General features: G+C 39.9%; 1 protein-coding gene across 10 annotated transcripts in view; it reads right to left on the reverse strand.

Annotated features, from left to right (window-relative positions):
• LOC104596751 (RNA helicase family protein) overlaps positions 1 to 16,206 on the reverse strand; it is a 164,166-nt gene that overhangs the window by 65,432 nt on the left and 82,528 nt on the right. For 8 of the 10 annotated variants that reach the window (XM_088887015.1, XM_088887019.1, XM_019197687.2 and 5 more), the window contains 4 exons: positions 12,615 to 12,698; positions 11,777 to 11,875; positions 11,555 to 11,695; positions 11,233 to 11,303 (listed from right to left, as the gene is read on the reverse strand). In XM_088887015.1, coding sequence (XP_088743141.1) covers positions 11,233 to 11,303; positions 11,555 to 11,695; positions 11,777 to 11,875; positions 12,615 to 12,698 — 395 coding nt within the window. The remainder of the gene's footprint in view (positions 1 to 11,232; positions 11,304 to 11,554; positions 11,696 to 11,776; positions 11,876 to 12,614; positions 12,699 to 16,206) is intronic. The other 2 variants (XM_019197688.2, XM_088887018.1) reach the window with 1 other exon arrangement.

Consider the following 16,206-nt stretch of genomic DNA (forward strand, 5'->3'; position numbering starts at 1 on the left):
AGTGTAAGGCCATTTAGGATAATACCTGATAGGCTAATCTTGCATCTGCCCATAGTCCCTGGGTTTTTTTAAGATGGCTTGGCCCAGGGACCACTTAGTGTAAGTGTTGGGCCCATAGGGTCCATGTGATGGGCTCAGGGGGTTCACTAGGCTTTCCAGTGAATTCGGCTAGGTCTTGTAACAAAGGCTGGGCCGATCCCATGTGACTGATGTGGAGATCAATGCTTAGGTCCCACGCTATACAAAGAAGCCCAACTGGGCAGCAGTTTGGAAACTTATTGAGCACTATTTATTTATTGGGCCTAAAAGCCCATTTCGAACTAGGCTGATATGATCACCCACTTAAGGGGGCGAATCTGCAGATAGGATTAAGATTAACCTCCTGATGAGATCAAGAATGGGCTGATCTAATCTGCAGATAGGATTAAGATTATCCCCTATTCAAATACAGATTTGGATTGGGATAACTCCTAATAGGATTAGGAGGTTTCTTAATCACTAAGAAAGGAGAAAACCCTAATCAAGAATTAGAAGAATTCGACCTAGGGTTTTGCAGTAACACTCTCTGCAATCTGAGATAGGATCTCACCTCCCCTAAGCGGAAAACTGCATTCTTGTCACTCTCAGCCTTAGGGATCTCCTCCAGTCGCCGCCACCTTGCTGCATAGTTCGAACTCCATTGAAGGGAAAATCAAGAAATTTGTTCTTGATATCAGTCTTTGCTGAAAGGCTGATTTGGTTCGATGCTTTAAGCCTCCAACGAGTTCTTGTGAAGAGTTCAGTACGTGAGACGTACACTGTTGGTTCTGCCCCACCATCGCTGTGTCATCTTCAACGGGAGCAGATCTTGGATCTTTCTTTGGGCGTGAACACCGACGTTGGGAGATTTTGATTCTCTGTATCAGGTATAACCCTTCCCTTGATCTTTGGTTCAGATCTGGTCTGGTTTGGTTCGAGTAGATCCTTGAATATTTGATTCTAAAATAAGGGAATGCGATTCCCAGCTAGAAGAAAGGTAGGAAATTTTCAAAATTCGCCCATCCATTCCACAACCTTTTTGGCGTCCATACGATGGATCCTACCATTCTTTCAGACCCTTGCATAGAGATTAACTTTAGTCCTTGAACAAGTGCTAGGATTTCAACTTTTAGGGTGATCCCCTGCCCAAATGGACCTGGGAAACTGAGGCAGATATTGCTCGTGCTACCTCTTACTACCCCTCTAGTCGCTCAGTCCCGTGGGTCACCTAGGCTGCACCCATCGAAATCAAATTTTAATCATCCTGTTTGAATATAGCATCTTGTTATTTCTTCTCGAAAAAAAGGATAGTCTGCTACAATCTGTCATACTCTCAACAAGTCAGACAAAGTGATACCTTTGAATTCTTCACATGTTTAGACCCAATGCCCAATTCTTATCTTTATATTATAAGGCCTATCAAGGCACCCACCTCCAACCCCTTATCCTCAAAACTTCAGGCATTTGTCTCCCCCACAATCCTTATAATATTGCTGCCTATGTACAGTGCTATAATATCTTTTGCCTCTGTAGAACATGTATAAATAATGGCAGAGAAAAGCTCCAAAATTGATGAACGGGAGTCCATCTACACCCCAAGAGAAGAGAAAATGGTTCCATATCTGAGCAGCACATTGGAAAGTCACAAGAAGATGAGTAGTGTCTTCACAACCCTTGAGTCAGAGAACAAATACATGAGGTCGACTACAGCCTATGCCAGGATTTTTGTTTCTTCTCGAGCCTTATCACATGTATTGACAAGTAAATATTATGGCAGAGAAAAGCTCCAAAATGAACGAAGAGGAGTCCATCTACCTCCCAAGAGAAGAAAAATTATTCCATACCTGAGTTGCACATTGGCAAGTCACAAGAAGATGAGTAGTGTCTTCACCACTCTCAGGAAAGAGAACACATACATGAGATCATCTACACCAAAATTTTTGTTTCTTCTGGAGTCTTATCACGTGTATTGAAAAACATATTAGCTGCCTCTCAACAAGTTGAAAACAGCCCTCTTGAAGTATAGAACTGCTTGAGATTAGATGCAAAACCAGAAAACAAACAAGAGAAGATTAAGAAGATGAGAGAGAGAGAGAGTTGGCGGCAATGAGAATTAGAGAGTGAGAGGTTCGAACTAAACCTCCCTCTAACACTCTAAAACATTTTATTAAGTTAATCTTTGAATTATTACAAAGAGGCCCTTGGGTGTGCAAGAAATTACAAAAACAGAGTATATAAGAGTATGGGCCTAGAATAAGGCCCATTATAGAGGAAAACATAAACATAACATAGAATGACAGCCTATGGGCCATTCGGCCCATCTCCTCTACACTCCCCCTCAAGCTGAGCATAGATGTTAATCATGCCCAGCTTGCTAGTGTCATGTTGAAGCCTTGCCTTGGAAATACCCTTGGTGAGGAAATCTGCCAATTGTCCTTCAGAAATAACGAATGGAAGACACACTTCACCGGAAGAGACTCTTTCTCGAATAAAGTGTCTATCAACCTCAATATGTTTGGTTCTATCATGTTGTACTGGGTTGTGAGCAATGTTGATGGCAGCCTAATTATCACAGTACAACATTATGGGTTTGTCATGATCAATCCCAAGTTCTTCCATTAAGGACCATAGCCACAACAATTGAGAGACTCCATGTGCCATGGCTCTATACTCTGCTTCGGCAGAGGATCGGGCCACAACTGATTGTTTCTTACTCCTCCAAGAGACAACATTACCAACCACCAGACTGCAATACCCTGAAGTAGATCTTCTATCATCAATATTTCCAGTCCAATCAGCATCAGTATAGGCTTCAAGTTTCAGATGACCATGCATGGTAAATAGAATTCCTTTTCCTGGAGAGCCTTTCAGATAAAACAAAATTCGTTCTGCTGCTGCCATATGAGTATCTCTAGGAACATGCATGAACTGGCTAATACAACTGACAGCATACGCAATATCTGGCCGAATCATGCGTAGGTATAGGAGCTTCCCAAGAAGTCTCTAAAAGACCCCTTTGTCTTCCAACAATGTTCCATCCAAAGCTGTAAGTTTGTGACTCATATCAATGGGAGTTGCAGCTGGTCTAGCACCCATTTTTTCAGTTTCAGACAGCAAATCAATGACATATTTCCTTTGGGAAATAAGAATCCCATCCTTGGATCTAGCAACTTCTATGCCAAGGAAGTATCTCAACTCCCCCAGATCCTTAATCTCAAATTTTGTACAGAGGAAAGACTTAAGGGCTCGAATGCCTAAGGCATCATCACCAGTCACTATAATGTCATCAACATACAAAATGAGATACACTGCTAGAGATCCACTTTTCTTCACAAAGAGAGTATGATTTGACTATGTCTGAACATCGCCGAATTTAACAAGTGCAGCTCTAAATTTCTCAAACCAGGCTCTAGGAGACTATTTGAGGCCATAAAGTGATTTCTTCAATTTGCATACCTTTCCTTGCATATCTTTCCCATACATTCCTGGAGGGAGACACATGTAGATCTCCTCATGTAAGTCACCATTCAGAAATGCATTCTTTACATCCAATTGATAAAGAGGTCAATCAAAGTGAGCTGCCAAAGATAAGAGAACCCTCACAGATGTCATCTTGGCAACAGGGGCAAAGGTCTCCAGGTAGTCAATCCCATATGTCTGTGTGTAGCCTTTTGCAACAAGTCTGGCCTTGTACCTCATAATAGTCCCATCAGCCCTGTATTTATTGGTAAAGACCCACTTGCACCCAACTGGATCCTTCCCTTTAGGCAAATCCACCACCTCCCAAGTATCATTTTTGTGTAGAGCATCCATTTCAGACTTCATGGCATCCCTCCATTCTGGAATCCCAAGAGCTTCTGACACAAACCTAGGAATGGGGTTAGAAGCAATTGAAGAGAGGTAGGCAAAGTATGAAGGAGAAAGTTGATCATAAGAAAGGTGTTTGGAAATGCAGTGTGCAGTGCACTTCCGCTTTCCTTTCCTAACAGCAATGAGGACATCAAGATCTGGGAAAGATGGTTCCAAAGAGGCTGAAGCAGTACCTGTTATCTCATCTGTGATTGGGAATGTATGAGTCTCATATGTTGTAAGGGAAACAACTTGCTCATTCCTGGATCTTTGCCTTTGATACACTTTGGGATTATGGGTAGGACGAGGAGGTAAAGAAATAGGGGCACTAGGCAGGAGGAATGAAGTGGCTGATCCTCCTTTGCTTCATTTGGTGAGGATACAGGCTTGTCAAGTGACTCAACTGGGACAGGAAGAGGAAGAACAAATACTTGTGATAGACTCTCCCCCTGTTGACAATGTCCTTCCTGAGAGGAACCATAAAAAGGAGAAAGCTCATCAAAGGTAACATCCATAGAGACATGTCGAGTGCCAGTCTTTGGATCAAAACAACAATAACCTTTTTGTGTGGGGGAATAACCAAGGAAGAAGCATTTGTGGGCTTTTGGTTCAAATTTACGTCTCTGGGCACTTGGAATGTGAACATAACAGGTACAGCCAAACACACGAAGAGGAATCGGGAAGAGATCCTTGTCTGGATGAAGAAGACTGAAGGGGGATTTAAACTCTAAAACCCTGGATGGCATATGTTTTATGAGATAGGTAGCAATAAGAACAACATCACCCCAAAATCTTGTGGGAACATGTGAAGCAAACAAAAGGCTCCTTGCAACTTCAACAATATGTCTATTTTTCCTTTCAGCAACTCCATTTTGTTCAGGGGTTCTAACACAAGAGCTTTGGTGAATAACCCCCATGTCAAAGAGATATAAGGATAAACTCTTCTCAAAATACTCTTTTGCATTGTCAGATCTGAAAACCTTAATACTGGTATCAAATTGAGTTAAAACAAGCTCATGAAATTGCCTCACAAGTCTTGGGACTTCATCACGGGATTTCATTAGGTATATCCAAGTGAATCTAGAAAAATCATCAATAAACATGATGAAATATCTGTAGCCCCCCATAGAAGATAAGTGGTAAGGCCCCCACATATCAGAGTGCACAATATGAAAAGGAAAAGAAGATCTTTTATTGCTCACAGGGTAATAGTTTCTACAATGCTTTGACAACTGACATGACTCACTTCTCATACACTCAGAGTTACCAATATCCTTTTGGGGTTACGCATTAGAGACTGCGATCTACGTGCTGAATCGGGTTCCAACCAAATCGGTTCCGAATACTCCATATGAACTTTGGACCGGAAAGAAACCAAGTGTCAGACACTTGAAGATTTGGGGTTGTCCAGCACACGTTAAAAGAACGAGTGCAGACAAGTTGGAATCCAAGACCAGCCGTTGCCTATTTGTAGGCTACCCAAAAGACTCTGTAGGTTACCTATTCTATGACCCAAGTGGGCAGAAAGTGTTCTACAGTCGAAATGCACAATTCCTGGAAACCGATTATATCCTGGACACCCATCGTCAGGAAGTTGTTCTTGATGAGGAGAGCTCAGGAGCAATGGGAGATGTCCCACAAGTTCCAGGTAGTGACCAACCTAGAAGATCCACTTGGGTATCCAGGCCACCAGTCCGTTATGGTTATGACTAGGATAGTTACCTGGTGGCCACCAGTCCGTTATGGTTATGACGCGGAAGCTATGTTGGACATAGATTCCCAAAAGTAGGTGGAGGCCATGAGAGCAAATATGGACTCAATGGAGACCAATAGAGTCTGGACTCAAGTAGATCTGCCCTCCGGGATAAAAGCAATCGGTTGCAAATGGATTTACAAGAGGAAGAAGGGCCCCAATGGTAAGGTTGAGACCTTCAAAGCTCGTCTGGTGGCGAAAGGGTACACTCAGAAAGAGGACATCGATTATGAGGAAACCTTTTCGCCTGTGGCCATGCTTAAATCCATTAAGATCCTGCTAGTTGTAGTAGCATAACATGATTATGAGATTTGGCAAATGGATGTCAAAACTGCATTCCTGAATGGAGATCTTACTGAAGATATCTATATGCAGCAGCCGCAAGGCTTCATTGCTGCAGGTCAGGAAAACATGGTATGTAAACTTAACAGATCCATTTATGGACTTAAGCAAGCTTCTAGAAGTTGGAACATCCGTTTTGACTCTGCTGTCAAATCGTTTGACTTCGAGCAGAATCTGGATGAACCTTGTGTCTACAGGAAGTACAGTGGAGATAAGGTTACCTTCTTGGTTCTGTATGTAGATGACATTCTACTTATTGGGAATGATGTAGGAATGTTAACTACGGTGAAAGTATGGCTTTCACAGCAATTCTCCATGAAAGATCTTGGAGAAGCCTCCTATATACTGGGTCTTCGACTCTATAGAAATAGATCGAAGCGGATAATAGATTATCCCAATCTGCTTACATTGACAAAATAGTCAAAAGATACAGCATGGAAAACTCCAAAAAAGGAAACGTTCCTTTCAGGCACGGAGTCACTCTCTCCAAGAAGATGTCTCCCAAGACTTCTGAGGAGATTGATGGCATGAAAGACGTTCCCTATGCCTCTGCCGTAGGGAGCATCATGTATGCCATGCTGTGCACTCGTCCTGACATTGCTCAGGCAGTGAGTGTAGTAAGCAGATTTCAGGCCAACCCAGGGCAGGAGCACTGGACTGCTGTGAAAAACATACTTAAGTACCTTCGAAGGACAAATTTTTTGGTTCAAGAATGATCCTTTAAAATATGATTTTCTAAATAGGGAATGTGATTCCCAGTTGAAGGAAGAGAAAAATTTTTTCACCCCCTTATTCCGCAATCTTTGGGCGTCCATACGATGGATCTCTCATCCCTTCAAGTCTCTACCCACTTGGAGAATAGTTTGATGACCAGGAAGAATCAGAGAGAAAGGTATTCGGCCTGATTTGAAGCTCAAATCAGAGATTCACATACTGTAAGTTACCGCAGTTATTGTTGGGTTATTTTCTTTGCTTGGGAGGGCTGTTAAAGTACTCGAAACCCCTCTCCATTCTTCCCTACTGTTCGGCTGTTGCTGGACTGATTCAACTCAGAGATTTCTGGGTTATTTTGGGGAGCAGTTCGACTGTTGTTGGACTGTCAAGTTGCGGAAACTGGTTTGGACTCGGTGGTATTAGTCTCTAAATCAGCCCAGCCTTTTTTTGGACTAAGAGTGGAATGGTTGGTCATGTGATCAGAAGCACCTGAGTCTATGATCCAAGGGGTCTTAGGATTACCTGAGGTGGATGCATGGTTAGCAAAAGCTCTTATACCTGAGTTAGCAAATGCGGTGGTGGCTAAATTTCCAGAAAGGTTGGATGATGAAGTTACACCTTCAAGATGGCTAATCATCTTTCCAAACTTCTCATACTCAGCTTTCATGGCTGCCAACTGTGCACAGGCAGACTCAACTTCTGTATCTGTACCCATGGCTGCATTTGCACTCCCTGTCTTTCTACTCATTTTTCTTCTGGAACCGAACAGGGACAAGACTGGGATGCAATTTCCAGCACTTGTCCTTGGTGTGTTTTGGCTTCTTGCAATATTCACAGACCACCTCATTTCCTGTGCCACCAGGAGCCCCTATAACCCCTTTGGGTTTAACCCCCATATTTGCAAAATGATCATTGATGCCAACTCCTTGAACCTGTACTTGTCTTCTACTCTCTTCACTATTGACAAAAGCATATGCTTGCGACAATGAAACACTTTCCTTGGACAAAATGTTCTGCTTTGTGATATCATATTCAGGATTCAGCCCAGTTAGGAACTCAAAGACCTTGTTCCTTTCAACTAATTTCCTGTATGTTTCAGCATCATTGGGGGTATCCCATGTTACAACCTCTATCAGATCAATCTCTTGCCATAAAGATTTCAGGGTTGAGAAGTATGCCGCAAGGGATTTCTCCCCCTGTCTTAGATTCTTCACATCACTCCTCAGTTTATAGGCTCTGGCAACATTCAATTTCTGGGAGTAGGTTTCTGTAACACTATCCCAGATTTCCTTAACCGAGTTCATCCAAAGATAGTGTTGACTAATCCGTGGATTGAATTCACAAGCCACCCAATCACTGTGTAGTTCTCTTGCATCCATCTCTCATAAGATGGATCGTCCTTTGAGGGAGCTTTCTTGCTCCTAGAAACAAACCCCCATTTTCCTCTGCTACAAATATGAATTTTCACTGATTGTGACCATGCCAAGTAGTTGGTCCAATCAAGTTTAACTGTAGTTACAGCCAACATAGAATCGACTGGGGTTCCCAAAGTCTGTCCATATTCAGCAGCACTCTTGCTTTCAAGGTCTGAGAAGTCCATCATGAAAAAGTTCCAATTAGGGTTTTAATAAGTTTCTCAAAGTGCAGGGATTCTTGATGAACTTGGTTTGAGCTGAATCGGCAACACCACACAGCTCACAAAATCAGTTCAGTCTTGACAACCGTGACAGCCAAGCTCGGTCACAGCTCTTTCTAGAAGAAGAAATACTATTTCAGCCTTCAAGGAGCAACCAGCAGACCTCCGAACACAGTATTCCAGGTCCCCAACAACCGTTGTCCCAAAGAGAAGAAATAACAGTCCACAGTCCTTAAGAGGCCGTTTAACAATCACTCTGTGTGCAGTAGTTAACACCCTACTGATAACTAGTAGAAACCACTTCAAGAGTATTTCGTATAGGTCCAAGAAAAGGCTGGGCTGAATTAGAGACTAATACCACTGAGTCCAAACCAGTTTCAGCAACTTGACAGTCCAACAACAGCCGAATTGCTCCCCAAAATAACCCAGAAATCTTTGAGTTGAATCAGTCCAGCAACAGTCGAATAGTAGGGCAGAATGGAGAGAGGTTTCGAGTACTTTAACAGCCCTCCCAAGCAAAGAAAATAACCCAACAATAACTGCGGTAACTTACAGTATGTGAATCTCTGATTTGAGCTTCAAATCAGGCCGAACACCTTTCTCTCTGATTCTTCCTGGTCACCGAACTATTCTCCAAGTGGGTAGAGACTTGGGCACCCTCCAATGACCTCCAAGAACCAGGCGAATGACTTTAAACTTCCAGCCCTAGAACATCCTCATGCAGTCGGCTGGACTAGAACCACATGAGGGTCACGCCAAGCTCTGGCCTGCTTTGATACCAAGTTGAAAACAGCCCTCTTGAAGTATAGAACTGCTTGAGATTAGATGCAAAACCAGAAAACAAACAAGAGAAGATTAAGAAGATGAGAGAGAGAGAGAGCTGGTGGCAATGAGAGTTAGAGAGTGAGAGGTTCAAACTAAACCTCCCTCTAACACTCTAAAACATTTTATTAAGTTAATCTTTGAATTATTACAGAGAGGCCCTTGGGTGGGCAAGAAATTACAAAAACAGAGTATATAAGAGTATGGGCCCAGAATAAGGCCCATTATAGAGGAAAACATAAACATAACATAGAATGACAGCCTATGGGCCATTCGGCCCATCTCCTCTACACAACAAAATACCTTGACTTCAGGAGGTGCAAAACCAGACCACAAGGCTTTAGCTGGAAATGAGTGAGCTGTCTCTCAACAAAATACCTTGACGTTAGGAGGTGGAAGACCAGCCCACTAGGCTTTAACTGAAAAAGAGTGTGAGGTTGGATTTGTGATAAAACATGAGAAAGAGCCACTAACACTGGAACCCAAACTCTCTCATCAACCTCAGGAAGTAATGAAAGAGACCTCTTTAGAGTTTCTAACAGCTTCACAAGCTTGGGAATTTTAGAGTTTATCCATCCCCTTCTTAGGCCTAGGTTACAAGAAACAAATATGTGGATCCAAACAACAACAATTTTAGAGTCTCACAAATGTGAGTATAAAGTTGATCTTATCCCAGCACAAACAACAATGACCCATACCAACAAAAAACCTCCATGCATTTACCAGTTACTTCACATCCCTTCCTTGGAACTCAATTCCAAATCCACCTGTTGATCAAAATATTAAAACTGAAATCCATACCAAATAAATGAGAGAAGGTAGACAGATGGTTTAGTCACGTGCATAGAAGACCATCAACAGAACCCGTAAGAAGTGATCTGTTGCAAATTCAAGGGGCTAGTAGGACTAGAGGTAGACCAAAAAGGACATGGATCCAAGTAGTAAGAAATGATTGTGCTCATAATATAACAATTGATATGGCATTAAACAAAACAGAATGGAAAACAAGATTCATGTTCTCTTAAAAAAAGAAATCACAATAGAAACCAAAAAGGTGCCCTAAAAATTATATACAATAGTTTTCTTAAAATACCCCCTACTAAATCGTCATCAAAAAGCAGACTTCTCACAAGGATCTAAACAGCTCCACTCAACTTGGTATGAATAGTATTGCGTGAACAGTAACAGTAAGAAACCTAGAGCAGAATGAACCGCTTATCTCGGTCCTTCAAATCACTTACATACTAGCATGAACCATGGCTCTGAGACCATGTTACCCTTCTAGGATTTCATGCAGAGTGTATTGAATGAATACCCCCACCCCTAAAGAGCATGTTTAATTGAATAGGGCAAAATCTATGTAAAATTACATAAATTCCCCTTGTTATGTGGACAAGTCACAAGATAGCCTATATACATCCTACTCTAATACAATGTGACTCAACAATACAATACAATAATAAAATAACAATAAAATGCAACCCTATTTACAGCATGTAACCATTTTCGGCAGAGTAAACCTATTCATATTTGGTTTGTGACAAATTGTTGCTCTCAAGTAATCAAGCTGACCTTCAGTAATCTGACATTTTTTTTATTGCCATTGTCCTATTAATAAGCTTAATTAGCTTCAAATTTGTTGAATACATGTTTTGGATAAACTTCAGCTGGTTTACAGCCTACTCGTCATACAGTTGAAGTACTGAGCCTCAACTTTTCTTGCATCATTTTCTAAATTCGTATTGAATAAGGCATCTAAAGTACTTCCGTCCAACCAAATACTGCATAACCCCATGTGATATTCTTTAAGTGCAGTACAATTAGAAAAAAGTTTGTCAACCTCTAAAAGAGAATAGAACGAAAGTCAAGGTTAAATCAATAGATGACTCAATATAAAAAGAGGGAATAGTAAATTGGAAGTGGAAGTTGAATCCACCATAGGTAAACTAGATGCTTTTTTTTGAAGTTTAGCATATTAAACTCAGTTGGTTATAAGATGGTCTCACAGTTCATAGTATGGAAATGTCTTCAAAAAATAAGACAAACAGAAGTTAACTTGTTAGTTTATATGCATAGGAGTTCAGGGGCGAATCTAAACCTTATCATGTACATAACTGAACTGCTCAAGAAATATGAATTGCAAAAGTTTTGTGCAGCTCTTGCTCCTTTCTGCAATAATAGGTTTTATTCCATTAGCACCCATTAATTCATAGAACAAAACCATATCATACATATTTTGTACTAGTAATAGTTTATACAAAAATATTATGTTCAGTATATACATATAAGCAATATTTCCCTCAAGAAATCAATTATCTCTAATATAAATTGTACTGTATTTTAACTTCTTGGAACTCTAATATATTATAATAAAGGAAATATTATATATTATCTCACATAATAGATTTTAGCTTTCTAACCTCAAGCAGAATCTTCACCCATCTTTTGTATGCAACAACCATTAGCAGGTGATCAGACTGCCTCTCACCCTCATCTGAACCACTTGTACCATCTAGCCTATCTGTCAATAGTGAAATCTTTGCTCTTTCTATATTTTGTTTCTAGAATTAGGAGATTTGGCGTAAGTTTTACAATTTAAAATAAGGAATATTCAAATCGTAAGGTAGTTTTAAGAATCTAACCTCATCTTTTGGATACACAAAAGGTGACTTATAGCTTAAAAATGCTGAAATTGAAAGGATTGGTGATAAGCAACCAAATATGGCACCATATAACATCATCTGCAGGAATAAAAAGAATGTGAGGTGTTACTTGAAATTGAACCACTAAATTGGGAGTTTCTAACAAATAATATCTTAGGCTTCGACAAAAGAATGTGTGTTCAGTGACAAGATCAAAAGAACTTTACTACGTAAAGGGAAAAAAGGAAATGGAAATCATCAAACACCTAAACCAGGATAGTGATTCCAAGATGAAAAATAATTAAAATTTCTTGTACTTACATGTATATATCAAAATCACAATACAGAACATACAAAAATCGGTTGTGTTACAAGTGACTAAACAACAAATTGTTCAGTAGAGATATATGCAAGTATAAACTGATACCATCCAAATACAAAGTGGTCAGCATGAGTAGGGTAAAAATGTTTCGAAACGAATAGGAAAGTAGAAAGTGCAGTATAAAGATCAAGCTTGAACCATGGTAAAAAAATAAACTATTATTTGCATTTGCTTCCACTTGAGAAGTTGTTGAAACTCAGAATTGTAAATTTATTTTATCAAACATAGTTTTATTTGATTGGCAATATGAAAAATAAAGCAAGGAAGAAAACAGAAGAGAAGAGAAGAGTTGAGGAATGGCCAAAAGTGCAGGCCATGCACCCCTTCTAAGTTCTAAAAGAACAGAAAAAATAGTAAATGATAAACCATAAAAACATGAAATAAATATCTCAACAATTCCCAAATTACAGTTCATTTTGAGGAAAGTGATGAGTGGAAGAGATGTCACATATGAACCTTTCCGATCAGTACATCAACAGGAAGCTTTGCCAAATGATACCCAAGAGGTGTTAACTCCTCATTTCCTTCTAAAGCACCAACCTAAATGACATTCCAAATAGCATATTACGTAAGTTCAAATATATAACTCAAAGAAGAAAGCATCCTAACATCCAAAGAAATTTATGAATGGCTGTAGGAAGCAAACAAATCCTAATCATAAAAGCTACATGCAGTGATCAATGCTTCTGCAAAATAAATATAGATTCTTCTTCTACATATAAAGGATGCCCTGGTCATCCATCATAGAAAAGCAGACATGAAAGTTCAAGAGACTACAAACCCAGTTATTGCTAATTACACATTCATTTGGGAGGAAATATTATGAATGCAAAATGACAAATTATGTGTGCAGATCATTAACCAAGATGGCCGAGATTTGTGAACAACAGTAATTATGGAAAACAAACATAATTTTCTATAGAAAAATGGAGCAGAAATATTCCAATTTATAACCAAGAATTTCATCACTCTGAGATGTACTCTTAGAAATCTGCTAAAAAAAGAAATGGCATAAATTTCTACAATATTGAATACTCCAACAGGTCTTTGAGAGAGCGCAGATTTAAGTAATTCATTGGCTATGGGAAATGGATGTTTCAGGAGAATATCAATATTAGTTGACTCCCCTATTTGAGAGTAGTCATCTATTTCATTAATTAAAAATATAAATAAAATTTAGCAACAAGATGAGTGGTTTCATTTTCCTGCCTACAAAGTATTTAATTAATCCAAAATTGTTTTCCCAATGAGGGAATTACTAAGCATCTTTTACTGATTTTTCTTTTGGAATCCTGGGCCACTGAGGCCGCAACTTAAGCTTTAATGCTTTTTCTTTGAACCCCCATCAAATCATTGCCACCCACCTCCTCTTCAAGTACAGGCAATGATCAACACCAATATCATGACGTCCACCATGATCCATTTCATGTTCAGAAGATAGAAATCCCTCCATCTCACCCCAAAACCCTACAACTCTCATGTTGAAGCTTTTTTACCACCCACAAACTAACCTTTCTCCAAGATTGCCCAAGTTTCCAGTCATCAGAGCAGAACTCAACTACACCACAAAGGCACAAGCATCCTTCTCCTTGACCTTTACTATTCCAACCCGAACACCAACATCCACCTTCAGCAAATACCCACCATCACATCTAACATCCACTTCCAACTGGTTTCCGCTACTTCTTGACAAGAAAAGACTGATGTTCCCTCTCTATCAAGATCTCTTCTCAGATTGTGGAGAATTAACTCCTATTTGAGGGTATCAGGCGACTACCCATACCCAATAACTAGAAGAACCGATTGGGGCCCATTCAAATCTTAACAAATTCCCAACCCAATCCTTCACAAGTTGCAACCCTACCAATAACTTTCAGATGCCTACTACAATTTAATGCCTCCTTATATACTACAAAATACCTGCCTGCTATACCCCTCTCCCTCTCTTTTGATGTCTGCCATGTTTCTCAAGCCTAGAATGAGAACACATTGTATGATAAAACCATCGTTTAAAATGTCTAAAAATTTCCTAACATTTTCACAAGATATTTCCAGAAAGCTTTTAAATCATTTATATTCTTTTGAACATGTTTTTCTATCTTAATTATACCAATCTGATACTTTAAATTTAGATAAATAAATATCATTAAAATAAAATATTTTCATGTGTTTTTCTCTTTAAACCTTTTTTTTTCTTTTTTAAATCTATAATTATATATGATTTTTTCCTTCTTATTTTACTTTAGGAAACATTTTTAATTATACATAACTTAACAAACCATGGCCAAAGCCAACAATAACTAAATAACTTATAAAAGGATAAATAATATAATAACATAACAAGCATGTGTGTATTAATCGTGATTTTTATATCTAGGGAAAATAATAAAATAATATTTATAGATATAATATATTCGATGTTTAAAACCCATTGTTAATCCTGATGATTGGAGTAGTGAACGAATCACCAAAAGGCATGCCCATTTTACCCCAAACACAGTAAGTTCAACTACTCGTTAACGTGACCAAAAAATCATCAACCCGGACAACCGAACATGTGAACTGTTCACAGGTCACAATTTTAGACCAATCAACTGAAACATTTAATTTGTAACATGTTAAAAAACACAATACCTTAAAAAAGATTTAACTGATAGAGAAACCAAGAGATAGAGGGCCAGAGAAGGCACACAGAACCCTTGTGAATGAGAGAGGGGGGGGGGAGAGAGACTTGTGACTGGAAGGCATGGGCGGCTAGCAATGGTAAATATACAACAGCAGCATCAACAAGACAACTGCAAGGAAGGTGCTGCTGTTAGACAGTTTTGTAGGCCCTTAGCATCAATCAGAATGATGTACTTTATGAGTTTATTGTAAATGAATAAAAGTGCATATTTGATTCATGTTCCCTTGGTATGTTTCTGTGTAATACCCTTAAACTAGACACTTAATGAGACTCGTGTTAGTTTAGAATGTTCACAGCCAGTGGGTCGGTCTGGGGAGACCTATCCTGACAAGGCTGACACTGTGGTGCCACCAAGTCGGTTGGGGTGGCCTGTCTCAACTACCAGGGTGAGACCCTAGGCACATACAGTGTAGGATTAATTGAATCTTTGAACTGGACCAGATTTCCAGTATTGCCTTGGACCTTGGAGATTGATGGGCAAAACTGGAAAGTTACACCTGACCCCTAGACTCGATTATGATATTGCACTAGGTGTCGGATTGGGCTGTCTTTGATGTACCAATCAGTGAGATCCTTAGCGGGGGTCAAAACCTGGGTATATTGGGACAATCTGAGAATTCATCTGAGTGGGTGATCATAGTGACAGGATCAACCCCTTTGTCGGACAAAGGTAATGATCGGGGATGCACTCTCACTGATGGAAACCAAGACTGCCGGCAGCCAATCGTTGAGATTTGTTTTTGCAAAATATATATATATATATATATATTATGGTTTCGAAATGATTTGCAAAAGGTTTTAATTCCCGGGATCCATATAAGTAGAGAGTGCAACGCTGTTCCTTGCAGCCGAGGGAGAGGTCCTCTCTTGTCGGGCAATGTATGATTATTATGGGCTGAGAGGTTAAGTGTAAGACCATTGAGGATAATACCTGATGGGCTAATCTTGCGTCTGCCCACAGTCCCTGGGTGTTACAAGGTGGCTTGGCCCAAGGACCACTTAGGGTAAGTGTTGGGCCCATAGAGCCCATTTGATGGGTTTCAGAGGTGCACTGTCCTTAACAATGTATTCGGCCAGGCCTTGTAACAAAGGTTGGGCCGAACCCATGTGGCTGATGTGTAGATCAATGCTTGGGTCCCATGCCATACAAGGAAGCCCAACTAGGCAGCAGTTAGGAAGGTTAAGTGAGCACATAAGCTTAATGGGCCTAAAGCCCATTTCGAACTGGGCTATTTTATTAGTTAATAATGTGGCGAATTCTGAGATGGATTAGCAGATAGGATAGGGTCTTGACCCTATCCACTCATAGAGTCCAGATCTGAATGTGATTCAGATCTAGAAACCTCCTAATGAGATTAGGAG

This window comes from Nelumbo nucifera, chromosome 5 (genome assembly GCF_055504915.1).
Source record: "Nelumbo nucifera cultivar China Antique chromosome 5, China Antique-T2T, whole genome shotgun sequence".
Classification (NCBI taxonomy): domain Eukaryota; kingdom Viridiplantae; phylum Streptophyta; class Magnoliopsida; order Proteales; family Nelumbonaceae; genus Nelumbo; species Nelumbo nucifera.